Source organism: Oryzias latipes, chromosome 9 (assembly GCF_053564925.1).
Source record: "Oryzias latipes strain Hd-rR chromosome 9, Olatipes_Hd-rR_3.1".
Classification (NCBI taxonomy): Eukaryota; Metazoa; Chordata; class Actinopteri; order Beloniformes; family Adrianichthyidae; genus Oryzias; species Oryzias latipes.
In genome coordinates, this window is record NC_136245.1 from 15,967,718 (window position 1) to 15,993,724 (window position 26,007).

The 26,007-nt window shown below is 39.3% G+C and overlaps 2 protein-coding genes across 12 annotated transcripts; both read left to right on the top strand.

Moving 5' to 3' along the window:
* Positions 1-544: 544 nt before the first annotated feature.
* Positions 545-9,375, top strand: LOC101158204 (TBC1 domain family member 10A). 3 transcript variants are annotated; one of them, XM_011479397.4, is made up of 10 exons: positions 582-748; positions 1,012-1,247; positions 2,353-2,452; positions 3,707-3,814; positions 4,383-4,489; positions 4,585-4,699; positions 5,561-5,626; positions 6,603-6,792; positions 6,885-7,039; positions 7,152-9,375. In XM_011479397.4, exons 2-10 carry the CDS (start codon positions 1,063-1,065, stop codon positions 7,656-7,658), a joined length of 1,533 nt encoding a protein of 510 aa, XP_011477699.1. In that variant the 5' UTR covers positions 582-748; positions 1,012-1,062; the 3' UTR covers positions 7,659-9,375. The 3 variants fall into 3 exon arrangements, with proteins under 3 accessions (XP_004072571.1, XP_078808862.1, XP_011477699.1); XM_004072523.5 differs by having other exon boundaries at positions 545-1,247; XM_078952736.1 differs by lacking the exon at positions 1,012-1,247 and having other exon boundaries at positions 577-748.
* Positions 9,376-14,032: 4,657 nt separating this feature from the next.
* LOC101162373 (uncharacterized) lies at positions 14,033-21,191 on the top strand. Of its 9 annotated transcripts, none has more exons than XM_078952741.1 (15): positions 14,033-14,172; positions 14,513-14,572; positions 14,820-14,924; positions 15,151-15,246; positions 15,705-15,800; positions 16,300-16,395; positions 16,854-16,949; positions 17,466-17,561; positions 17,714-18,090; positions 18,179-18,196; positions 18,532-18,546; positions 18,680-18,707; positions 18,790-18,859; positions 18,971-19,305; positions 19,620-21,191. In XM_078952741.1, exons 2-9 carry the CDS (start codon positions 14,513-14,515, stop codon positions 17,849-17,851), a joined length of 783 nt encoding a protein of 260 aa, XP_078808867.1. In that variant the 5' UTR covers positions 14,033-14,172; the 3' UTR covers positions 17,852-18,090; positions 18,179-18,196; positions 18,532-18,546; positions 18,680-18,707; positions 18,790-18,859; positions 18,971-19,305; positions 19,620-21,191. The 9 variants fall into 9 exon arrangements, with proteins under 9 accessions (XP_078808867.1, XP_078808864.1, XP_078808863.1 ...); XM_078952738.1 differs by having other exon boundaries at positions 17,714-17,942; positions 18,070-18,090; positions 18,680-18,859; XM_078952737.1 differs by having other exon boundaries at positions 18,680-18,859.
* Positions 21,192-26,007: the final 4,816 nt, after the last annotated feature.

Here is a 26,007-nt window from a genome sequence, read left to right on the forward strand (position 1 = left end):
ATATTTCTGGGGCTGTTGTACTATTGATAGGTTTGTAATGAAATGGTTAATTTTCACAATTATGTATCTATCTGGTACTTTTTTAAAAGTATGTAATAAGGATCTTTGTGGATGCTCTATATAATAATGTAATTATTAAGCTGCTTGATTTTAAAAAAAGAAGAAAAGAAACAAGTTAGGTTTTTTAAACATAACTTGAAAAGAATAAGATACAAAGAAGCAAAAAATAAATTACATTAGAATTGTAACTTAAGGACATAAACAAAACACAACAGTTAAAAAAGAGAATTTAAGATGAAAGAAGCTGGTGTTTTAAATTCAAGGTTAGCTGCGCCCCTAACTATTTACTAAATATAAACTGAGAATTCTAACATTAGATGGTGAATTTCACTGAAATGTTTCACCGGAAAAAAATACAAGTTGTTGTGAAATAAATTAGAGAAACAGTGATTTAGACCTTTTACATCTTAGAATATATTTTTTTTAAATAAAAGGTTAATACTCAACTTAAGTTCCATATTTTACGTCGCCTACTCTTCTTTGTGCGTCAGTAAAGCTGTTGAGAAGCAACAGCGCCATCTAGAGTCGCAGAAAACGATGACTGCCTGCCACACAAATCGTTTTAGGACGGGCGCATCAAGCCAAATTTAGTTGAAGGTTTACCTAACTTTTGGCTCAAAGCCTCATACTGCATGCTAGTGCTGGTCTATGCGAACTCCCATGACTGTGGACAGTTAGCGTGTTTGTGGTAGGTTTACTCACGAGTAGTTTTTTATAGTGTCAGTACTAGGAGCGATTCAAGCTAAATACGTTAGCAGCTGAAAATTATAGCTAGCTAGTGTCAATTGGGTTTCAAGTTATTGCCGTGCAAACTAACGAATGCCCTGTTTAATGTGGCTTGACAACAGAATCGCGAAATCTATTTGCGGGCTATACAGTAGTGGGAAAGTTTCGTTCACGCCTAGAAATCATGGCGTCGGTTCAGTTTAATTAACTTTGGGCTGTCAACAGCGTGCTGACGTTAGCTGTCCTGGCTAACCAGCCAGCTCTCCAACAACTACAATGGCCAAAACAGAAAACGGTCGTCAGTCAGTGGACACGCGGAGCATAAGGACTATAAGCAGCAGTAGCCACATTGACGACGAAAGCTCATTGGGATCCGACTCTGAAATCAACGGCTTCACCAGCGACAAGCAGACGGACAAATACGGCTTTATCGGCGGGGCACAGCAGCACTCGGTGGAATCGTAAGTTTTTGTTTTGACGCGGATGCACTTCCACTAAATGCTGCAGATGTGACATTATTCTACTGTGACACTCAAACAAATCCGCTAAACAGAGCATGAGAGGTGTGATCGACTTAAAACGAAATCCAGTGAGGGAACTGATGCTTTTACTTTGAAAAATGTCAATTTAGTGAGTGTGTTTAACGCAACAAGAAAATACTTATTGTTTCAATCTTGATTGGAGACCATATATTTCTATAGACTGCAAACATTATGATTTTTATTGGTGAGCTAACAATTTAATAAAAGCACAGAAATAGGGGGTAATCTTTTGCCAAGAACAGATCCCTGTGTCTGGCCTGTAGTTTGAGCTGAGAGAAAACCATCCAACTTTTTTTTTTTAGAGGCAGTTTCTTTGAATACATTTCAACCCTGCAATTACAGACTTGTGCCTATGAGATAATTACACACTCCACCAAAGGAACCAGTCCGCCTGACTTTCCTACATCCATCGTTGTTCCTCACAGAGGATATTTATGTTATTTTGACTGACACGGGAACACTTTTCAGTTGAGTTGCATCACAAAAATGGACTATTTCTGACTCTACCACGTCAAACTGGGTAATATTTATTTGACTTTGGAATTTGTATACCTTAGTTTGACACACATGCTCTTGTTTGTGTTTAAGAACCAGTAACAGTGTCAGAATACTTCATCAGTTCAATAGAATTGATGTTGGATGGAAATGGATTCTGTTTTGAACAGTCTTCAAAATTTCTAGATAAAACCAATTTTGTTTAGTTATGAAAAACAGTTTATAGTAAAACTTTTGGTGACATTGGGGAATCTTGCATTAAAGACTAGAACTTATTTTTTTACATAGAAAAGAATTGCTCAAATCTCCTTAAAAAAAACGTTTTTGAAATAATTTTGAAATTTATTGTTTTTTTTAAATACACACCATGCACTTTTGGTGTTGTCCTCTCTACAGCACCTTCAGTTGTCACAATTGAACGTTATATTTAAGTCACTTTATATATAATTAACATTCTAAATATGACCCAGAATGCATCTGAATAAATCAGAACATTTGTAATTCTGTAACTTTTGTGTGTTTTGGCCAGAGCTCAGGATGTGCCGATGGAGGTGCTCAGGCAGAGGGAGGTGAAGTGGCTGGACATGCTCAGCCACTGGGACAAATGGATGAACAAAAGATTCAATAAGGTCAGCATGTTTGGCTCTGTCGCCGTCCTTGCATATTTATTTATTGCAGAGGTTCTATTCTGCCCCGACTGAGTAACTCTTTGCTTTGCATTTGTTATCAAACACCGCAGTTCTTGAAGTATGTGATTGCAGAAGGAACAGATTCATGAAAACATTGTGAAGAGATCCACTTGCTAAGCAAGTTCTTTGAGAAATGATTTCATTTTTGCAGCACAAGGCAGTTCATTCACCATCTGTGAGTCACCAGCAAGCCAAGACAAAGCCTGTTTCTTTTATCCAGTCTCACATACCATATGACATATTGACACTATTAGATTTATGGAGGAGCTGTAGCGACATCCCATTTAAAAAAAAAAAAAAACGGTATTGTAGGTAATATCATGCAAAGTTGTTTGAAAAGAAAAAGTTTGTGGATTTCTTTGGATTTGATGTCAAGGATTTATATAGTTTAAAAAAAAAAGGTTTAGAATAACATTAAAATAGGCATATACTATTCTTCCAATTTACAAGCCGGATTTAAAAAATGGTTTAGACCATAATCCTACAGGAACTTACAACTTTGCTGTCTGTGACATGTATTCATGTCATCTGACCTGCTGTGCAAACACAAGCCTTTGTTTTTTTAGTTGAAAATTATAGCTACAGCTCATGTTTACATTGTACTACATATACTTTAGCGTTACCCTGTGTTTTTGTAAATGTCTGGGTCGGTTCCAGGAGAAGGAATTTTTGTTTTCTTTCGCATTCAAAGCAAACATTTTTATTTTATATGTAAAAAGTGTAGCATTTGGTGTTAAATTCCATACCCTCAATCAAATTTGACCTAAGATGCAAACGAGGCAAACTTCTTCCAGATGGCACTTTAGGTTATTTGGTGTTCTCATTCTTAATTTAATGGAATTGAGCATCTTTTCTGCAAATTCTACCTAAATTAGACTTTTTAATGGTTTGTCTTATATCGGCTGGTAAAATTCAAAACTGTATTTTAACGTCTTGTTTTTTAGAGGTTTTCATATGAGTCTTCATTTCTGTAAATTGACTGAACTAAGAAGATTATATAAGAGCAAACTTCAGTTATTTTTGTTTTTCTTTTTGGTCATCATAAAATGGACAAATGCTACTTTATATTAAAGATCCCACTCCTCTTTGCCCGTTCATAAAAAAGCTCCTAACTATTCTCCCAACCTGAATAAATTACTGTCAAATCTGCCTCTTTGGTGATAACGACTGAGGTTCCTGATTCTTGTGTTGAAGGTGAGGCTGCGCTGCCAGAAAGGAATCCCTCCAGCCCTACGAGGCCGTGCGTGGCTCTACTTATCAGGCGGGAAGGTGAAGAAGGAGCAGAACCACGGAAAGTTTCAGGTCGGACGGCTTCTTCTTTCACTTCCTTCTCTCTACTCTGTCGATGCTTCATTTTAGGGTTTATTTCATTTTGAAATATGATTTGAAATGGTTACTGAAACTGTGGCCATGCAACAGTGAAGTTCCACATAACTTCCATATAACTTAGTAGAAAAAAATGGTTTTAGTACTACTACTTAAATTATGCTAAATCTTGAATTGTGTTTAACCCTTTAACATTGGAGATGCTGCAGGCGACACCTAAGTAACACACGGTCTTTGACATTCCATAACTTCTGGATTCATGTTAATTGCTGATTCTGACACTGGAAAACTTTGGCTTTGAACATCGACATTGCACCGATATGCAACACTTTATGTGCACAAAGCCGCTTTTCTTCACATCAGAATCAGCTGTTTGACGTCGATTACATAGGCACTTCCCTACTGTAAAGTGCTGCTTTTCTCCGCTTCAGGATCAGCTAAAATTACATAATTCTAGCAGAAATCTAGCGGCAGTCGAAATAACGTAAAAGGGTTAATGATTTTTCTTCAACTCTAAATGTACTGATGTCGTTTGTTTTGTCAGGAGCTGGACAGTCAGCCAGGGGAACCCAAATGGATCGATGTGATCGAGAAAGACCTTCATCGGCAGTTTCCGTTTCATGAGATGTTTGTGTCGCGGGGAGGACACGGGTGAGTGTCCTAGCCTATTTGAATTGGATTTGAAGTGAATTAATAAACAGTTTGAACTTTAACTTTGTACTCGTTTGTATGTGGACCCAATGCAGGCAGCAGGACCTGTTCCGTGTTCTGAAGGCCTACACTCTCTACAAACCGGAGGAGGGGTACTGTCAGGCCCAGGCTCCTATTGCTGCTGTGTTGCTCATGCACATGCCTGCTGAGGTATGACTGGGTTTCACACATACACACACACATTTTCATTTCATCGTTTAAGCTGATTGGTGAAAAGACGTGCTTTGACAAATGATGCTTTCTGCGGCAAAATCCTTGAGGGTCTTCAAAGACTAAATAAAAGATTAGCTTTTCAAACATTATCCTCCATTTCACTTGCATGTAGGGTTCTAACATGCAGTAAACTCACATCAAGAAGACTGTAAAAGTTCTAACAGAGAAAGTCTTTATGTGGGTTTCAGCATTTCTACTGTAAGATCTGCAGACACGTATGTGTTTGGTCATTTTGATGTGGGAGCTTTATTCCAGTTAATCATCCCCCCCCCCAAAAAAGCACACAGTGACTTTATAGCTTGGAAAGCTTTCATAACTAAATTGTAAACTCTTGTAAACTTTATTGATATGTGGCACAGAAAGATGACAAAGTGGATACTAATTTAATGTATGCAATCATCCTGCTTGGTAACCATCAACAGTGCTTTAATCAACACACATGTTGTCATTTCTAATCAGTTTTCTAATGTCATTTCAGACTTTAGAGCATTCAGATTTGTTTATCTAAATGCGTATGTTTATGTACTGTAAGTATTTTGTTAAGTCAATTAAAATGAATAAAGTGTGTGATGCGAGTTACAAATGACTATTTAAAACTATTTATAACTTTTTGTCATTAACAATGTAACAAATGACATCTGCATAAATAACAGGTTTATTTTTAGTGTTTTTTTTAATTTTCTGTGTTTAAAGTCAATGTTGTTTTGTTTTTTGTTATCAGACGTTCACATGAGCAGATGCTCGTCTTTTTTTCAAACTGAATTGATTTCTTTTAACATCTATAATGGATTTCCACAGGATGCTTTCTGGGGTCTAGTCCAAATCTGTGAGAAGTATCTTCCTGGTTACTACAGTCCAGGCCTGGTGAGATGAAAACCTATTAATAACATTGTTACAAATGAAACGAGAAGAAAACAAAAATCTTTTTTTTCCCCCCTAACTTTTTGCTGTTAATATTTGATCATCCTGATATATCAGGATGTGCTTTTCTCTCCCACACAGTTGAGACTACTGGAATTAATGTCAGTGATTAGCAACATGTTTCAACAAGCAGTGTCAGCGTTAGCATAACTGTGGTTACTGCTCACTGATGCAGCTACTCTGGGTGGTGTCTGTCTTTTCAGAATCTGGATTTAATAATGGGTTACATCATTTTTATTTAAGTTAGCCTTATCGTTGATGCTTCTTATTGTTTTGGTGGATTACATAAAGCATTTATTAACAAAACCCTTCCATGAAAAGTGTGCAGCTACAATATATAGCATTGTGAAATCTGTTTTATTGTGAACAGTCTTTGACATTCCACTGTGATGAAAATAGCTTTTGGTTTTTTAACATGCTCTTTTCTCATGATGGAAGATGAATATAAAAAAAAAAGCTCAAATTTGCATTTCTGAGTATTTATTAATGCAAATTGTTGTAAATCATAAGCAGACAAAAATATGCCATTTAAAAAAAAAACCTTGTATTTGTGACATAGAAACTACTATGGGCGGGACATAAGCTCTCTGCTCTGCTCCATTCAGATGCATCCACTTGTAGATGAACAGATCCATGTACTCCCATTGCTCTGTGTAAACAGTCATGCCCACAACTCTGAGGATAATATCTAATGAACTCCTGCCACTCTGCAGAAACTATGTTTTATTTTTAAATTTGGGCTAAAAACTGCAAAATCATATTTCAAAACCCACTGGGAACACTTTCATAATAGATTAAAGATGATTGGAGGGAGTCTTTAAAGAAATGTTTGCATGTGAAGCGGTTAATTGACCTTCCACCTGTTAGGCTCGAACTCCAACAACTCATCTGAATGTTTTTCCTTTTGCGTCTCTTTCAGGAAGCGATTCAGTTGGACGGCGAGATTCTGTTTGCTTTGCTGCGTCGCATTTCCCCTCTTGCTTTCAGACATTTGGAGAAATACAAGATTGACCCCATCCTCTACATGACCGAGTGGTTCATGTGTGCCTTCTCCAGAACCCTGCCGTGGGCATCAGTTCTGCGCGTGTGGGACATGTTCCTCTGTGATGGTAACTGTTTCTGGAACCGGTTTTTCAATGGTATCGCGAAACATCCCCTCTACTCACTGAAGCTCACTCATCATTCTGGTTCCCTCTTTCAGGAGTCAAAATAATTTTCCGTGTGGGTCTGGTGCTGCTCAAATGCATGTTGGGGACGCGTGAGAAGCTGAAGGCGTGTCAGGGCATGTATGAGACTATGGAGCTTCTCAGAGCCTTAGATCAGCGGTACATGCAGGAGACCGTCCTCGTGCGAGAGGTGAGGTCAGGTCATGTGCCTGGTGGTTTGCTATGGAAGGCTGCAGTCTTAGTTCGTTTGGACTTTTTAGATTTCTTTTTGCATAGCGGTTTTTCTTGAATTCTTTTTTCAGATTCTTGAAGTCCCGGTGACGGCACGAGACGTGGAAAGAGAGCATCACTCTCAGCTGAAGCGCTGGAAGAAGAACCGCGGAGAAATCAATTTTAAATCGCCTCCGAGGATGCACGGCGCTCGCATCATCATGTTGGCTGAGCCCCCCAGGCGCCAGGACCTGCAGCAGAACCCCACTATTATTCTCGAGGTGCCTGAACCTCAACCAGAGCTGAGGAAAGGCAAGGAGGAGAGGAAGAGCAAGAAGAAAAGCAAGAAACCTCAGCTCCCAGAGGAGATACCTAATCCGTACCCTCTTCCCACTGACCCCTCTCCTCCTCCACCGCCGTTGGATCCACCTGCCCCACCTTCAGCAAACAATGTGATGCCGGAGGGGGTGCCACAAACTGAAACGGACTCACCTCACCAGCAGAAAGAGCCTCCTACAGAGCCTCCTACTGCCACAGAAGCAGCACTTCAGCAATCCACACAAAGCCTTAGCAGCACAGAGCTGGATACTTACCTGTAGCTTTGTAGAGGTATGGGTGTGTTTGTGTGTGCACGTGTGTGTGTGTATGTAGACAAAGCACCAGCACGTTACAGTCAGGAAGTAGCCAGCTTCACCAAAGTCTCTTGACTGGCTAACATCACTATTCTTTTTTTGTACAATTTTGTATTTAGATAAAAATGCTGCCTTGGACGCCTTTAGCTCACACTAAAGCATCATTCCTGTGCAAATATTTGCTTGGAATGGTTTTTGTCAGCATGAAACTGCTGCTCCGTCTAGAAGCTTTGACAGACCACAGGACTCAGTATTCTGATTGCAAAGGAGACGAGACTTTGAGCCTCGGGACTATTTATAGGTCAAAAAGACATTCGGCAACGTAAACAGTTTTCTTTATCCTCTCTCTAGTCGAAACGATGGAATTACCCAGCCATGCTGTGCAGCTGGAGATGAGCGACTAAACCGAAATACTTTTGACGCCATTGCAGCTCATTAGGGGGTTTGTTCACTAGAGGGCAGTCTTGCACAAAATACAGCTTAGCAACAGTCACTCAAGCAATCTCAGGCTGAATTTTTCTGGTAAGAAAATATTAGATTACAAAAAAAACAAAAAATTTTAACCAGCTGCTTTTTTATTATTATTGTTTAGCTCACAATGTCTTAATCATACACTTTTAGTATTCCCTGCTTCAGCACGGCCTTATTTCTAAGTGGAGCTGTTGGTTGAGTTTCTCACCGTGCCATGCACTTCCTTTCACGTTCCAGCTGCAGTTATTGTTGAGAGAACAACACTGGACATTCCCCAATGTAGGACACATTCCTGCCCGTTCAAAAACCGCATCTTGCCAAATGAAAAATCTTTCATGCAAATGCTTCCCGTCCAAATTGGACGACCAATCATTGCCAATCGCTTAATGGTGCTAGCCTCGTTGACATTTCATGAGAATCATTCTGGTGGTATGGCTGTTCTTGCTAGAATTTCCAAAGCAAATCAAGACTGTTGTTTAAAATAAAAACAAAATTAAAAACAGGTTTTATTCCATGTGCATGCTGCACACAGGGACACAAGGGTTTCTAGCATTTTAGCTTTAAGTGGGGGAATTGTTGCATTTTCCTTTATAAATAACGGGATACTTTAAGATTTGTTCAGCTTTTTTGTCTTATTTCCTTTCTCAACTTTTCAAAATCATGAACTATCATCGCAATGATAAAGGGAGTTTTAAAGATATATGTGCGCATTCATGTGGGATATGTTTCTGAGGCACAGCGTTGAAAAGTGTGTTGCAAAAGTCCGTGCAGGTCTAATAAAAACACAGATGGACTTTAAAAAAAAAAAAGAAAAGCAATTTTACAGTTGCACATGTATGCAGTTGTCCTGAAAGCTTATGTTGAACTTCTGACAGTTCTTTTATGTTACATTTCAACTTAACCTTTCTTGTAGATATGACTCCTCAAAATGTCATATGATTTTTTTTTATTGTACATTGCTAAATTTTATTTAACATTTTTAAACAGCAGAGGAAGGTTTTCTGAACGACTCGTGGTCTCGGACAGCTCATTTTGGATCAACCTTTGTTGCACAGAAAAAGTCCATATGGAGTTTTGGTTCTATCAAATTTTTATTCTTCAGTTTTCTCTGCTTGATTTTATTTACCATTTACATTAATGTTATACAGGAGATGTTTGACAACCACAAGGCTTGAGTTTTATTGTTACAAATAAAGTTGTGGTTACATGCAGACTACTTTGTGTGTTTTCTTGTTGTTAACCTGCGGTGTAAATGTGACCATGTCTAATCTAAACTAATGGTTGTAATTGTTTCTCTACTTTGGGAGTTTTTTTTTTTTTTTTTAGTTTTCAGCAAAAAAGTTTTTTTCTTCTTTCTGTTAATATTTGAAAACTTTAAGTCGTCTGCTTTGAGAACATGTATAGGCTTTAATTTGACTCAACTAAGGATTTGAACCCACAACCCTTTTTACCCCAATAATTAAGACGATAATAACGATGGCTCCAAATAACAGAAATTGACCAAGTGAATAGCAGGTATTTCCACCGCTTGTTGCAGTGACAGCTTGACGTCAACATCCATGTTTCTCACTAAACTCATGATGTCCTTAGGAAATGTGTTCCATTCCAGGAATACACAAGGACTACATGCAGGTTTGCCGGGCCAATTGGGGGGTGAGGTACAATCATCTAGTCTCCGCTCCCGCTGGTCCGAGACATGCTCTATAGGTTCAGCTCAGGGGACATGGCTGGCCAGACGACATGAAGCACTCCCGATTCCTGAAGTCGAGCTGTGACATTCCAGCACCCTGTGGTGGAGCATCATCGTCCATGCACAAAATGTGGGGCGTCGTCTGGGTGACTTGGGGGATGTCTCTGAGTTGAGAACAACGACCAAATCGGTTTTGTCCTGACTGGTGATGCCTGCCCAGACTGTTGCATCTCCTCTACCAAAGTGGATCCATGTTGTCTTGGTGTATTGCTCCCCTCACTGTCTCCAGCAAATCTCACAATCATCATTTTTACTTGTCTGATAGATTCCCTAAAAGCAGCTCCTTCTCCTATTTACATAAAAAAAACCCAGAAAAACTGGCTTCAGATCTTAACCTTTTACCCATTTCCAACCTGCCTTTTCTTTGTAACGATAGAAAGATTGTTGCTTCCCAACTTCCCTCTAACCTGACTTCCAAAGATCGTATAAACCATTTTAATTAGGTTTTTACCCTAATCATAGCACTGAAACCACTTTGTTAAAAACGAAAAAAGGATCTTCTCTCAGCAGCTGATTTTGACTTCATCTCTCTCATCTCCATTACGATTCTTCTCGACCTTAGTGCTGCCTTCAGTACCATCTCTTACTTCATTATCTTCTCCTGATATCTCATTTTAGTGATTTTACTCTTACTTTTTTGACCAATCTTAATGTATCCAGTTAGAATCCTTAGAATCCCAGCCCTCTCTGGTCACATCAGGTGTCCCCCAGGTCGTTGTTCTCTGCCTTCTGTGTTTTTTATGGAAGCGATTGTGTAGCATAAATAAAAAGCAAAGTCAAAACCAGAAATGCTTTTTCATTTTCAAAATGAAGCTGCATTTTTTGACTCAAAAATAAAATGAAAAAGCAATCCACCAAACTGCTTTTTCTTTTCCTTCCTCAACACAGCTTATTCTGTCACTTAATTAAAATTAAAATTAAAATGGTATTTGACATTTCATTTTCAAGACGTTCTCTGGTAAATGTGTAGCATAATTCATTTAGAAATATTTAATTTGATATTGAAAATGGATTAATAGAAATGCTTTTTCACTTTCAAAATGAAGCTGCATCAAATGACTCAAAATTAAAATGAAAGAGCAATACTTCAAAATGCTTTTTCAATTCCTTCCTCAACACAGCTTTTTCTGTCCCTTAATTATAATGATAATGAAAATCGTATTTGACATTTCATTTTCAAAAAGGTCCATGGTAAATGTGTAGCATAATTCATTTAGAAATGTCTAATTTGACAATTAAAATGGATTAACAGAAATGCTTTTTAATTTTCAAAATGTAACTGCATCAAATGCCTCAAAATTCAAAAGAAAAAGCAATATTTCAAAATGTTTTTTCATTTATACTTAAAACCGCTTATTCTGTGTCATAATTAAAACGAAAATGCAAAGAGGGGAATGCATTTGCATTTTCACATCCAACCTGCGCACCTTGTCGCAATAATCATTTCTTAAATGCATTTCCAGAGGGGAGGCGGGGCGATGACGTCACTGCTTTCTCCGTGTGTCCGGCCGCTGACAGACACAGACACAGTGGAGCTGTTAGCGGCAGAGAAGACGGTTTTGAGTTGGTTGTGAACTTCTGATGAGTTTACACAGCTTCTCAGGACTACATAGCAGCATGTCCGCCTTCTGCGGTCCTCCTCCTGACGCACCGCGGACAAGCTTTTTATCTTCGGACTGCCAGCTGCCTTCGCATAGTGGAGCGCGAAAGCTCCGATGATCGCTGAAGGCGGAAATGCTGCTGCGATCTGAGAAACCATCATATGAATTTGTGTTTCCAGTGGTGTCCACAACAAAACAAAGACTGATGTAATTCCCAAATATTTACAAATTTCTCTGCAGCTTCGCGTTGAATTTGCTGTTCGATGACAGCTGGAGCCCCATCAACAGATGGCAGATTTCACCGTGCTAAACGTTTGCTGGTGGACCAACACTCACTCAGCGCGAAGCTGCAGGAGACTATCTTCATAATGTGCTTTTATTACAGTTATGATTATATTTAAGGGCCTGCTCTGCTCGATCATATGTTTTTTAAATCCGTGCGGTCAGACGACGCTGAAGTTGGCTTACGATTCACATCTTCTGATTCGCGAGGGCACTAAAGGAACACTCCGCTGCATTTTTCGCATTAAGATCACCTAAAACCGGGTCCTGTTCACCAACCGCTGGACCTGGCCTGCTCAAACCTGGATCTTAATAAATCAAACAGCAAATTCAGTGCGAAGCTGCAGATAAATTTGTAAATATGTGGGAATTACATCAGTCTTTATTTTGTTCTGGACACCACTGGAAACACAAATTCATATGATGGTTTCTCAGATCGCAGCAGCATTTCCGCCTTCAGCGATCATCGGAGCTTCCAATCAGCTATGCGAAGGCAGCTGGCGGTCCGAAGATAAAAAGCTTGTCCGCGGTGCGTCAGGAGGAGGACCGCAGAAGAAGGACATGCTGCTATGTAGTCCTGAGAAGCTGTGTAAACTCATCAGAAGTTCACAACCAACTCAAAGCCTTTTCTCTGCCGCTAACACAGTCTGCTCCTGGTGCGTGTGTGTGTGTCTGTCAGCGGCCGGACACACGGAGAAAGCAGTGACGTCATCGCCCCGCCTCCCCTCTGCTAATGATTTTCCTAAATGAATATTGCGACAAGGTGCGCAGGTTGGATTTGAAAATGCAAACGCAATCCCCTCTTTGCATTTTCGTTTTAATTATGACACAGAATAAGCGGTTTTAGGTATAAAATGAAAAAGCATTTTGAAATATTGCTTTTTCATTTTAATTTTGAGGCATTTGATGCAGCTACATTTTGAAAATTAAAAAGCATTTCTATTAATCCATTTTAATTGTCAAATTAGACATTTCTAAAAGAATTTTGCTACACATTTACCATGGACCTTTTTGAAAATGAAACGTCAAATACCATTTTCTTTATCATTATAATTAAGTGACAGAATAAGCTGTATTGAGGAAGGAAATGAAAAAGCATTTTGGTGGATTGCTTTTTCATTTTATTTTTGAGTCAAAAAATGCAGCTTCATTTTGAAAATGAAAAAGCATTTCTGGTTTTGACTTTGCTTTTTATTTATGCTACAGAATCGCTTCCATATTTTTTATCCATCTTCTGTCGCTTGGTTCAATTTTCAGAAAATTCAACATCTAGTTTTATTGTTGTGCCAACGAGACACAGCTTTAAGTTTTTAACAAACTCAATTCTCTTTTTCCTTAGACTTGAAACACAAACTTGGTTCACGTCAAATTTCTTTCTACTCACCACTGAAAAACCAGAACTCCTACTTGTTGGCTCTTAATCTGCACTCTAAAAAGTTAAAACGTTCTCTCTGAATTGACTCCACTTGAACACTCTCTCTCGTGTTGTTCCCTGAGATCCTTCTCTGCTGTTCTCCTCCTTTCTCACACCACCGAAGGACTCTGGAATCACCTCAACACAGCATCACTAACCCTCTTTAACTCCAAAGTAAAAACTCATCTTTTCAAAACCATTATTGTATTCCTCTGTTCTTTGTGTCCTGTTGTTTTTGTACAAGTTTATTTTCCCTGAGTGTTCTGAAAGCCATTCTTCAGGAAAATCTATTGTTTTTATACCATATGCATGATTTTAGATATAGCAGATGTCTGATTGATCAACAGACATTAGACAGTCAATATTTTTATGGTGATGAAAGGACTTTTTCAGTTCGGTGTGCTACGTATGTCTTCTTATGCCTTCTGCTACTTTGCTGCCAAACGAAGAAGATCAAAGCAATAGTAGATCTATGTGATTTGAATAAAAATCTCTTTATTTTCTTCAGTCCTTTAGATATACTTTGCTGGTATAAACGGGTATGTGAAAAGCTTTAAAAATGTGATTTCATTTGAAGCTGGACAGGTGTTTAAATTTCTGTCATATTTACAAATTAAAGTTCCATACTTTTTCCTATTTCCCAAAGGAAATAGGAAAAAGTCAGCAGTAGTTTGGAATTAATTTGCTAACCTACACAACAATGGTTGTCTAGGCGACCTCCTTTTGTTTTTAAATAGAATCTAATAGAATATATTCTATTATATCCAATTCAATTCTATCGAAGTTTGCATTTAATGTGTTTACTTACAAAGCAGTGGTTGCCTTGGTGACCACAGTTTATATACATTTCGGCAATTCCTTTTCAAAAATCCTCATTTTGTGCTTGGACCTCGAAGAAGACGGTGCAAAAGCTGCATTTTCCTTTTCCAAAGACTAACAAGTTTTTGAAGAAAGATTTGAAAGGTGAGTTTAGAGCATTTTTCTCTCTGTAATCTTTTATGTATTTTTTTTTTAATGAACATGGTGGATTCTGTGCATTTAGCTAAGATGTTACCATAAACTGCGGATACATTTCGCACTGTCCTGACCATTTTACACCCTAACATAGTTATTTTAATTTTGTATAACAGGTTGTGCATTATTAGGTTATTTTATTTTTATATTTTCACTAAACCTTATTAAAGGACAGTACAGACAGGACAGTACAAAAAAAGGTGAAGTTAACAAATAACACGAAACTAAGAACAGAGAAATGTTTGGTAATTCTTTACTTTTGTTCCCTTCTTCATGTCAAACTTTACAGATGAACAACCTTCCCTTTCATCTGAAAGACCACAACTACAGTGGAAGGAGGGGGCAGAAGGTACACAGACATCTGCTGTCGATTTAGGGGCAGAAATGACGCAAAATGCTGATGAGGTCCTATAATCGATGTGTTATGTTTCGCATAATCTACGTTATCAAATGGATTTAGTTCACAGTAGCTCAGATACTTCGTACTTATTTGATACATTTATTTAGACGCCCAAACTCTGACTTCCCAGAGCTCTCTGGGATGTTTCTCTAAGATGGGATCCTTAAATTGTTGCCTGTGTTCATTTGTGTTACAGAGACGCTGGGAACAGCAGGACAGCAGCTCTGACAGTGATGAGGAGCCTCCTCAGTCAAGACTGCGTACAAGTGCTGCTACTTCCCAGCCAGATGTGAGTGAGAAGGTGTGAAGGGTCTGAAACGTTTCTTGGTCGATGACAGTTGTGAGTCCAAACTGTCATCAAGTTGACTCATTTTTGATTAATCGAATCCAAAAATTGACATATTTGGCTCAAACTCATGATCCCTCTCTTTAGATGAGATTGCACAAACTTTGATGTTCAGAGCTCTCTGTGGTGTTTGTTTAAGATGAGATCCTTAAATTGTTGCCTGTGTTCATTTGTGTTACAGAGACACTGGGAACAGCAGGACAGCAGCTCTGACAGTGATGAGGAGCCTCCTCAGTTAAGGCTGCTGCGTACAAGTGCTGCTACTTCCCAGCCAGATGTGAGTATTCCAGATGTTTGTAGAAATGTTTTTACATGTTGTCACATAATCTGCATGTTATTGAATGGCTTTGTCTCACTAAGTGAGAGCGTATTGGGTCAATGTCCATGAAAGATTTTTCTCTCATTGCACAGCAATCCTGCAGCGGTTTGTCCCTCTGTAGTTTGTCTGTAGTGAGCTTTAATCACGGTGATCAGTGTGTTTGGAGCGTTTTCTTTTTCTCAAGACGAAGGTGTGAAGGGTCTGAAATGTGTCTTGGTCGATGACAGTTGTGAGTCTAAACTGTCATCAAGTTGACTCATTTTTGATTAATCGAATCCAAAAATTGACATATTTGGCTCAAACTCATGATCCCTCTCTTTAGATGAGATTGCACAAACTCTGATGTTCAGAGCTCTCTGTGGTGTTTGTTTAAGATGAGATCCTTAAATTGTTGCCTGTGTTCATTTGTGTTACAGAGACACTGGGAACAGCAGGACAGCAGCTCTGACAGTGATGAGGAGCCTCCTCAGTTAAGGCTGCTGCGTACAAGTGCTGCTGCTCCCCAGCCAGATGTGAGTATTCCAGATGTTTGTAGAAATGTTTTTACATGTTGTCACATAATCTGCATGTTATTGAATGGCTTTGTCTCACTAAGTGAGAGCGTATTGGGTCATTAGATAAGCTACGTTTTAATGACTGTGGGTGAAAAAAATGTCCATGAAAGATTTTTCTCTCATTGCACAGCAATCCTGCAGCGGTTTGTCCTTCTGTAGTTTGTCTGTAGTGAGCTTTAATCACGATGATCAGTGTGTTTGGAGCGTTTTCTTTTTCTCAAGACGAAGGTGTGAAGGGTGATGAAATGAGATTTCACGACTGAAATGTTTCTTGGTCGATGACAGTTGTGAGTCCAAACTGTCGTCAAGTTGACTCAATTTTGATTAATCGAATCCAAAAATTGACATATTTGGCTCAAACTCATGATCCCTCTATTTAGATGAATTTCAGAGCTCTCTGTGGAGTTTTTTCAAGATGGGATCCTTAAATTGTTGCCTGTGTTCATTTGTGTTACAGAGACACTGGGAACAGCAGGACAGCAGCTCTGACAGTGATGAGGAGCCTCCTCAGTTAAGGCTGCTGCGTACAAGTGCTGCTACTTCCCAGCCAGATGTGAGTATTCCAGATGTTTGTAGAAATGTTTTTACATGTTGTCACATAATCTGCATGTTATTGAATGGCTTTGTCTCACTAAGTGAGAGCGTATTGGGTCAATGTCCATGAAAGATTTTTCTCTCATTGCACAGCAATCCTGCAGCGGTTTGTCCCTCTGTAGTTTGTCTGTAGTGAGCTTTAATCACGGTGATCAGTGTGTTTGGAGCGTTTTCTTTTTCTCAAGACGAAGGTGTGAAGGGTCTGAAATGTGTCTTGGTCGATGACAGTTGTGAGTCTAAACTGTCATCAAGTTGACTCATTTTTGATTAATCGAATCCAAAAATTGACATATTTGGCTCAAACTCATGATCCCTCTCTTTAGATGAGATTGCACAAACTCTGATGTTCAGAGCTCTCTGTGGTGTTTGTTTAAGATGAGATCCTTAAATTGTTGCCTGTGTTCATTTGTGTTACAGAGACACTGGGAACAGCAGGACAGCAGCTCTGACAGTGATGAGGAGCCTCCTCAGTTAAGGCTGCTGCGTACAAGTGCTGCTGCTCCCCAGCCAGATGTGAGTATTCCAGATGTTTGTAGAAATGTTTTTACATGTTGTCACATAATCTGCATGTTATTGAATGGCTTTGTCTCACTAAGTGAGAGCGTATTGGGTCATTAGATAAGCTACGTTTTAATGACTGTGGGTGAAAAAAATGTCCATGAAAGATTTTTCTCTCATTGCACAGCAATCCTGCAGCGGTTTGTCCTTCTGTAGTTTGTCTGTAGTGAGCTTTAATCACGATGATCAGTGTGTTTGGAGCGTTTTCTTTTTCTCAAGACGAAGGTGTGAAGGGTGATGAAATGAGATTTCACGACTGAAATGTTTCTTGGTCAATGACAGTTGTGAGTCCAAACTGTCGTCAAGTTGACTCAATTTTGATTAATCGAATCCAAAAATTGACATATTTGGCTCAAACTCATGATCCCTCTCTTTAGATGAGATTGCACAAACTCTGATGTTCAGAGCTCTCTGTGGTGTTTGTTTAAGATGAGATCCTTAAATTGTTGCCTGTGTTCATTTGTGTTACAGAGACACTGGGAACAGCAGGACAGCAGCTCTGACAGTGATGAGGAGCCTCCTCAGTTAAGGCTGCTGCGTACAAGTGCTGCTGCTCCCCAGTCAGATGTGAGTCTTCCAGATGTTTGTAGAAGTGTTTGTCAAATAAAAAAAAATAAAAAAAGAGGCATCGTGTCACACACTACTCCACTCTGCTGCAACAATTTAAAGATGCAGGTGAATGATTCTCTGACTCCTCCTTCTCTGTCTGTCTGTCAAAGGTTCAGCCTCCGGCCCTCCAGCAGAACGCTCGGCCTGCGGTGTCTGAAAATCTGCGTTTGTTGGCCACAAACGCTACTGTCCTTCAGCAATTTATCAGGGGATTGCTGAGTGAGTCGCCATACAACCCTGAGATGTAACGCACAACTCGCACACACATCACTTTTTACGTTTTAACACGTTACATATTCTGTGAAATAACTTCTGGTTTTCCTTTTAGGCTTTCAAAAAGTAAGTATATTCTGTGCATTTTCTTCACCAGTTCATAAGTTTAAAAAATTCCAATGAGTTTCCTTCTTTTTGACATTAACTTTCTTACACAAAAACTAATTTGTCAACATTTTTTTTTTCTTTTAAGCAGGAAAAACACAAACTCTCAGTAAGTTCCCTTCTCTTTTAATTCTAGCATACTTATGCAATAAAAAATAAAATAACTATATTAACAAATTCTTTTTCTAACTCAAAAGGATCATCGTCCAGTTTAAGTGAGTTTAACTTTAATTATTTAAATTGGTTTTGGGGATTCACAACAGTATTAACAGAAAATTCTGTTTAAATTTTACCAAAAGAAATCTGCACTGAATCAAAGTAGAAGCTGCTTCATTTTTGCAAAGTTTGAATATTGTCATCTTCTTTTGTGCAGAATTATCATCAGTTTTCAGAATTATTGTTGTTTATGCAGGAAGTTTGCTATGAAATATTTAATAATTTTAGAAAAATTTCAGAAGAATATGTTCTTTTTTTTTAGTTTATTGGTTTGCTTTCAAATGACTAACTTTTTGACTTTTTGTTGCTGTTTATGAATACTGTTTAAAATGAGACTAACAAAGTCACGGTAAGTAATAACTCTGTTTCTTTCAACCCTTTTTGCAAGAATTTAGCTTTTATTTTAAAATGGTTTTGTTATTGTAATACATTAAAGAGATTTTTTATGATGTTTTTTTTATATTCTCACCAACACTTTGTAGAAAAGTGACTCCATCTTTTGAACATGTAGTAAGTATTGCAGCCTATATTTTGGAATCCTTGCAGACTAGAAGACACAGCAAGTTCTATGTTTCTGAGAGTTTCGTTTCAGGCAAACATCAGCTGGAGGATTAATGGAGTTCCCAAAGGCCTGATTAATCAGACCCTGGATCACAGTCGTGGTGAGCTCCAGTCTACTGAACCTCACCCAAATTTCTGCTTAATGATTCTAAAACATTCAAAAAAGCAGAGATATGACTTTTCATTTTCTAACTTGTTATCCATTTCCACAGATCTGAGCACCCAGCAAGAACAGAACAGAGCAGACCAGCTGGGGTCTGTTTGTGTTCAGTCCAGAGGAGCAGCGTTTGGAAGTGGATTGTTCCAGTTCCTCTTCACAGCATCAGGCTCCATCATCTTTCTTCCTTGAAGCTGCTCAAGGAACCGTTCAAACAGATCTAAAGGAAAGTAGCAGTAAAAAGGGATTTTCATCCATTAAAAATACAGATTATAAAAGGTATTTTTCTGTTTTCAGCCTCAGATCAATGTTGGAAACTGAGATTATGAGGGTAAAGCAGGTGTTGGCAAAAATCACAAGATCTTCCTTCACAGGATGGTGAAATTGGTGGTAAGCATTTATCTGTACTTTGACCACAGCCTTAGTTCCAGATGCTTCACATGCAAAGTAGAGATCTTCGGCTTCCAACTGTTTTAGGACCAAGAAAGTCCTGAAACTGTGTTTCTCACAAAATTTTCTTTCCAGGTCAGCAGACACTGTGAGTTTCTGGTCTGATCTTAGTAGCTCCAGACCTTACGCAGCTCTCTGGCCTGGCTACTCATGCTCATACATAACAAACCTGAACAAACATCTCAACAGCACAAACCAAATGCCTCAGTAAATTGATCAAATCATTAAAAATACATTTTTCTGTATCCTGGTAGGAGATGCTGATCCTGTGAAGAAGTCAAGGTGGGACAGGTGCTTTCCACCACGAGTTTGCAAGAAGAGGAGAGAAGATGCTGTGATGTTTGAAACCAATTCCAGAGGGCCAGAAAGGAAACAGAAAACTGGACACAGATGGGCAAAGACCAAAAATGTGGCAACTTTTACAAATAAAAGTTGACACGACACCAAGACTCAGTGCTCTGTCTTTATAGGAAATTGAGAGTAAAACATATATTATGCACAGCCGTGACTTGAATCCTTCTCAACATGGAGTTCCTCAAGGTTTGCCAGCTGCCACGGTCAGAAGTTCTTAATGAGGACATGTTCCTTCAGACTGTAGGCCGACGCTTCTCCATCATGACATACCGTCACCCTTCCAGAGCATCTCCCCTTCTTTTGCGGACCATCACATTTGAGGGGACAGTCACGGCCTCCTCGCCCATACCTATATCCGGCCTTATTAGGCCTACAAGGATAATCCCTGTGGACCCTTTGGAAGTAGATTTCTGCATACATGGAACAAGAAATAAATAATACAGGAGATGTTTACCAACCACAGGGGCTCGAGTGTCATTGTTACAAATCAACGTTGTGGTTACACGCAGTCTGCAGTGAGATGTGGACGTGCCTGATGATGACCAGCAGGTGGAGCAGTGGAGTCACAACAGTTAATTTCCTCTGTCTTAAATAAAAAAGGTTATGAGATTTTCAAACTATTGTAGCTCAACCATAGATTTGCTTTTGGTGGCATTTTGTTGACTTTGAGTTGAAAAGTTTTTCCTTCTGTTTGATATTAATTGTAACCTCTGTTGACCAAACCAGTATGTGTTTGAGAACCACTCATCAACAGTGTGTTTAAGCAGCACTGCTGAAGTCAGCTATTTGATATCTTTTAAACACTGAAGTCGGGCGGCATTTATGTCACTTTTCATCTCAAGACGAGGGTTAGGGTTAGGGTCAACATGGTTAAGAATTCTATCTATTGGGAGTCACGGTCTGGTGTTTGTCTGTATGGACATCCTAGAAAAGAAATGAAGATTGTAAAGCAAAGCTTGAAGTGTTTCTTCAGCATATTTGACCTTATAACCTTTCTTTTCAGCACAAACACCCCCTTCCCCAATTGGAAAGAAGATAGCACACAGGTCATTCTTGCTCTGTCTTGTCATCTAGACTAATAATAGGTTGCCATTGTGTTCTTAACTCAGTGTTTGAAGTTTCAAACACTCTTTTTCTCCACCTCGAAGTGTGGGATATTTGGAAGTTTTTCCCTGTGGCATTAAAACGTTTGTTGCAAATTGCTGCCTTCATGACCTCAGTAAAGCTGTTAACTCATTCCTAATCGTCCAATGAGGTGGGGGCTTCAGCTGTTGACCTCTGGTCTTTTTTTTTTGCTCTTTTGCACTGTTTAGATTGCTGTTATTCTTCTTCTCATAACTGTTATTTTATCTATTTTGTTTTATTATTTTATAAGCTGCTTGCACTGTGGGGCGAGAGGAAAGTAATTTTATCTGTGCTGTATGTCTTGTGTATGCAGCATATTTGACAATAAAGCTGACTTTGACTTTTGACTTTGGTCATTAGTACTCCACTGCAGCAGATAGCAAAAGCAATTCTGTAAGGTAAGGACATTTTTGCATCAACCTCAGTTTGAAGCAGTGTGTAATTTCTGAGTCATTCAGATCATGCTTTGCCATTGAGTCTTATTAGCAAGCCCATTTGGGACTGTTGTGGGTTCTGAGGGTGTTTCCCTGCATGAGGCACAGCAACAGTTAATGGATGAAGTCCCAGAGGAATGCATGCACCGTCACGCTTTGCCTCTTTGCACCGAACACCTGGCCCTCTTTCAGTGCCACCGTGTCATTTACATCTCAAAGGGAGATGACCAAGAAGGCTCTCTCTGTGCTCCCTTCCTTACTCCAGAAATGATCTGATTTATCTCTTCAACGGAAATATATGCCCTCAGAGAGCCACCCCACCTCTCTGGTACCCCGCAAGGAGAGATGGGAGACGGAGTAAGAAAAAAAAAGGACAAACTTGTGATCCTGTGTCTGATCCCAGACTCAACGGACCCCTGTCACAGTGCTTGATTCATGTGATGTGGGTTACTTTTTCTCTGCTCCCAAGCTCATTGTGCTTCAGCAGGGGGGAGGCAGTGGTGTGGTGGGGGAACCCAACGCTAAGCAAAAGCGCCTGTGTTCCCGGGATATCCAATTCCCACGTCTGATGGACCATGACAGGTTGGCTCAGGTTAGATTAAAAGGCCACGGTAACAAATATGTGTGTAGGTGAAATTTCCACACAGGAGTGGATAAAGTTATTTATTGCAACTCAGAAAAATATTACTCTTTGTGGTAAGGAAAAAGCTCTGTTAAGGTTCCTGAACAATTCCTGTGGTGTCTTTTTTTTTTTTTTTACCGTTGCTAGTGCTGAAAAAATCAAAACCTCTCAGTTTTATTTTGAAAAATGTATAACTGGGTTCCATTAAAAGACCATTTAAAACAAATCACTAATTTCAGGCCTAATCATTTTTTTCTCTGGCTTCTTGTTTCTTTTCCAGACAGCTGTTTGGAAATCCTCTCCTTGACTGTTATGAGCTTTTGATGACTTATTTTTAAACGCACTACTTTTAAAGATTGTGAATAACAGTCAATTTTTTAAGTTTAAAATTGTGCTTCCAGACCCTGACAACATCTGCCTCCTTTTTAATCTGAATTTATGGCGTTTCTAGCCATTAATGGCTGACAGTATGACATTGTTTATGGAAGACAGTAAATATATCTTATATTAACCCACCCCCCATAAAGAAAATCTGATGGGGACATGAAGCACTCTAAATTTTAATCATAATTCTTGTTTTGGATGCTCCCAGGGGTGTAAGCATAGCTTTAAAAACAGGCTAAAGAAAAAGTTAGAGAAACAGACGCACAGGAGGTAACAAAAAGGAAATCAAGACCTTCTTGGGTCTTTTGGTTGAAAATATTTCCCATTGCCAATAAGGTTTATTATAGTTCATGAAAATCGTTACCGTAAAAAGATCTTTCCTGAAAAACACAGAAACCATTTAGAAAACAAATTCTAACAGAGATTAAGCAAAGGTGACAAAGGTGTATAAAATGATAGTCCTCAAAATCCACCATGTTCAAAAGTTAAAGTGTCCCTCTTTAGATGAAAGTTATTTGCAGTTATTTAAAGACCGCTGATTATTGACATGGATGAAGCAACAAACTAGTTTCTGTCAGACGGTATTTTAAAGAGCTGATGAATAGAGCAAAGGTAAATAAGGCCTAGGGATTCTAATCCTCTCATTACCTTCCTGCTTTTGCCCCCACAGGACCCCTCAGCTGCAATTCAAGTGCTGCACACCTGCCTGGCTTTCATAAATTCTTGAAAAACTTTGGGAATTTTTGTTTATTATGCATGACTTGACTACCAGCTCTAACCCTGCAGCATCCACCTATCTGACCTTTTAACCCTTTAGACCTTCAGAGGCCATAAACAATTACAGCTGCAATGCCTCATTAGCTAAATGAATCATTAGCAATGTTTTCTCAACACTCTTACTTTTGGCTGATGTGGTACTGCTGGAGTTTGTTTTACTTTGAAAGGCACTAATAACCAGTCAAATGAAAAGCTTGGTAGAGAAAATGGCTTTAAAACGCTTCCCTCTGGGTGCTTGTTTACCTGTGTGTGCTCCTGCAGAGGCTTCAGGCCAGGAGCGATGAGTTACAGACACAGATGGTGGGCATCAGAAAGATGGCTGGAGGCAGATTAGCAGTCTGAGCAGCCCACTCCCACTCCCACTGATCCCCAGAGGAGTGCCTGCCTGTAACTTTAGTCTCTTTGGAAAGCCTCATGTGTTGACGAAGGCCGACCATGAGCTTATCTCGTCTCATTCTGACATCAGTGGGGCTTGCGGGCGTGGGGCTCCCAGAGAGAAGAAGGTGGGAGTGTCTGATGGGGATGTCTGCACAACCAGACCTGTTTTCAAAAAGTAATTTGAATTTTACAAAGTTAATTTAACCCCATCCATCCATCTACTTTTTAGAACCTGCTCAATCCCAGGGTCATGGGGCTGCTAGTGCCTCTCCCAGCTACTGTTGGACAACACCCTTGACAGGTCTGTTGCAGGGCCACCTCAACACCAATTACTGTGACAGGATTTTTTTCCCCAGGGTGGGGAATCTTTCCGTGAACTACCTAAAAATACTCTGTGACCATGGGATTTGTTTGACAAAGATCTGGGCTGGTCTTTTCTTCAATGAGGATGCAATGGCGTTGATGCATGAAAAATACCAACAGTGCAGTTTCATCCATGATGCCATATTCACACTATACTGGACAGGATGCACAGTTCAAACAGTCCAGGTCAAGGGTTAACCAGATGTGGAGTGAAGGGGAGAAGGCTAAGCTCTGGGTTAGAATTTTAGGGACTGTTTGTTTTTTAAACAGTGGGAACAGATTAGCTCTGGAGCCAGTCTCTCTCAGCCATATGGGGAGGATGTCCTCTGTATTAGGAGCCTCCTAGCAAAACATTGCTGCAGACACACTCATCGCCGTCATTTCTGTCACCCACTGATGAAGAGTTGTTGCCAATGCATACTTTTATAAACGCATAGATGTGCGTGTAATTAAGGGCAGAATGATCGCATAAGCTAGACATACAAACTTTGAGGCATTAATGATTTTGGCACGCACAGGCCTTTGTTGCAATGGAGCCAGGAGGTAAAAACAGGAAATGGATTGGTCCCTGCCACTCTCCGCATCAGGTTCACAAACCCTTCTTAAAGATGTTTGCGTGTGCTTCATCTCCTGAAGACTTGCAGCCACTTCCTGCCATTGTTTTCAGCTTTTGTAAAACGTAGTGGCAGCAGAGTCTTCTTGATGACCTAAACTTGTCAACTCTTGGTTTGACCAATGGCTCTCCATTATGGATGCCAGAATTCTAGGTTTGCAACCAAATCGTGTGTTCCACCATTAAACTGATCAAGGGGGTAATGAATTGTTGCATCCCTACTGCACACTAGAAGTGTGTATCTTTCCCACTTAATTCAATACACATCTCAGTATAAGGTCCAATATTTGATAAATAAAAGATTTAACAAAGTTTGTAGCAATACGATCCAGTCCAATCCTTTGACCTAAATGAATATAATCTTTATAAATAATTTTTTATTTGGAATTTAAAACTCTGAACGAAAACATCTTTAAACAGAATTTTTTTTTCTAATGGCACTTTTTATTTATAGCAACAAAACAAAATATCTATAGGACACAAAAGCTATAAACAGGTGTTGTTTGCAGTACTTTGAAAAGGGTTATTACATGTTTAGCCCATGTTTTGGCAATTAAGCGTGTGCTATAGAGTGCATGATTCAGTTTGTCAATGCAGCCAATGTCCTCAATCAGTTTTGAGAAGGACCCGTATTTTTCTCAAAGCATTCAGTGCTGCTGATTTTTTCGACTTAAACCTTGTGAAATCCTCTGTTTTTCCTTGGGCTGTTACCACTTAGCTCACTGTAAACGGGAAGCAGTGATCATTTCTAACCCTATGGGCTGGAAAGTTGCCTATAAATTTGTGATTTTCAAAAAAAACTTATGTTTGGGATTTTTGATTTTTTTTAATCATTATTTCTGTTAGTTCTGTGAACGTTGGTATAACAATCAGTCAGTAACGTTTTTCTGCTGCTTCTTCCCATAATGTTAATTACCAGTATGTAGATTATTCCCAGCTGCTTGTCTGGTGCTTTGAACCTCAGACTGCAAATCATCTTTTTTTCTATCACATTTGATTTTTAAAGTATAAGACAGAAATTTAGATATGAAGCAGTTTTTCTCTTCCTGTCCTGGCTTTTATTTTGACCTCAGTTTAGTTTTATCGCAACAATTAATTGCATAGTTTTCCCTTGTGTGTTTCCTATTTAAGCAGCCCTGTCCCTCTGCTCCTCTGCCAGATTGTCTGACTGCACTGCACCAGTGCTCCAACCCGGACTATCGCTGCCTGCCTTTTAATATTGAACCTGGCTTGGATTCTCCTTGTCTGCCTCAGGTCCTTTTTGTTTTCCTTTCTACGCACCTCAGCTGTCTCTTCCTCTTGCTTCTGGATTCTACATTATGGATCTCTGGATTTGCTGGGATTTGCCGAAAACCAGGGATTAAGAGTTTGGATTATTGGACCACTGTCTGTATATGACAATTGGACTGAGTGAGTGTGACATCACCCATAGAAAATCCGGCTACAACGTAATTTAGACAATTCAGTAGTAATTATTTTTTGTTGTTCCAGTAAAACATCAAGAAGCAGTGAATGGTTGAATTGGTCTGAGTCAGGGTTTTTATGGCAACCGCCAATCAGGAGTGAGCTTGTTAGAAGTCCACACCCCTACC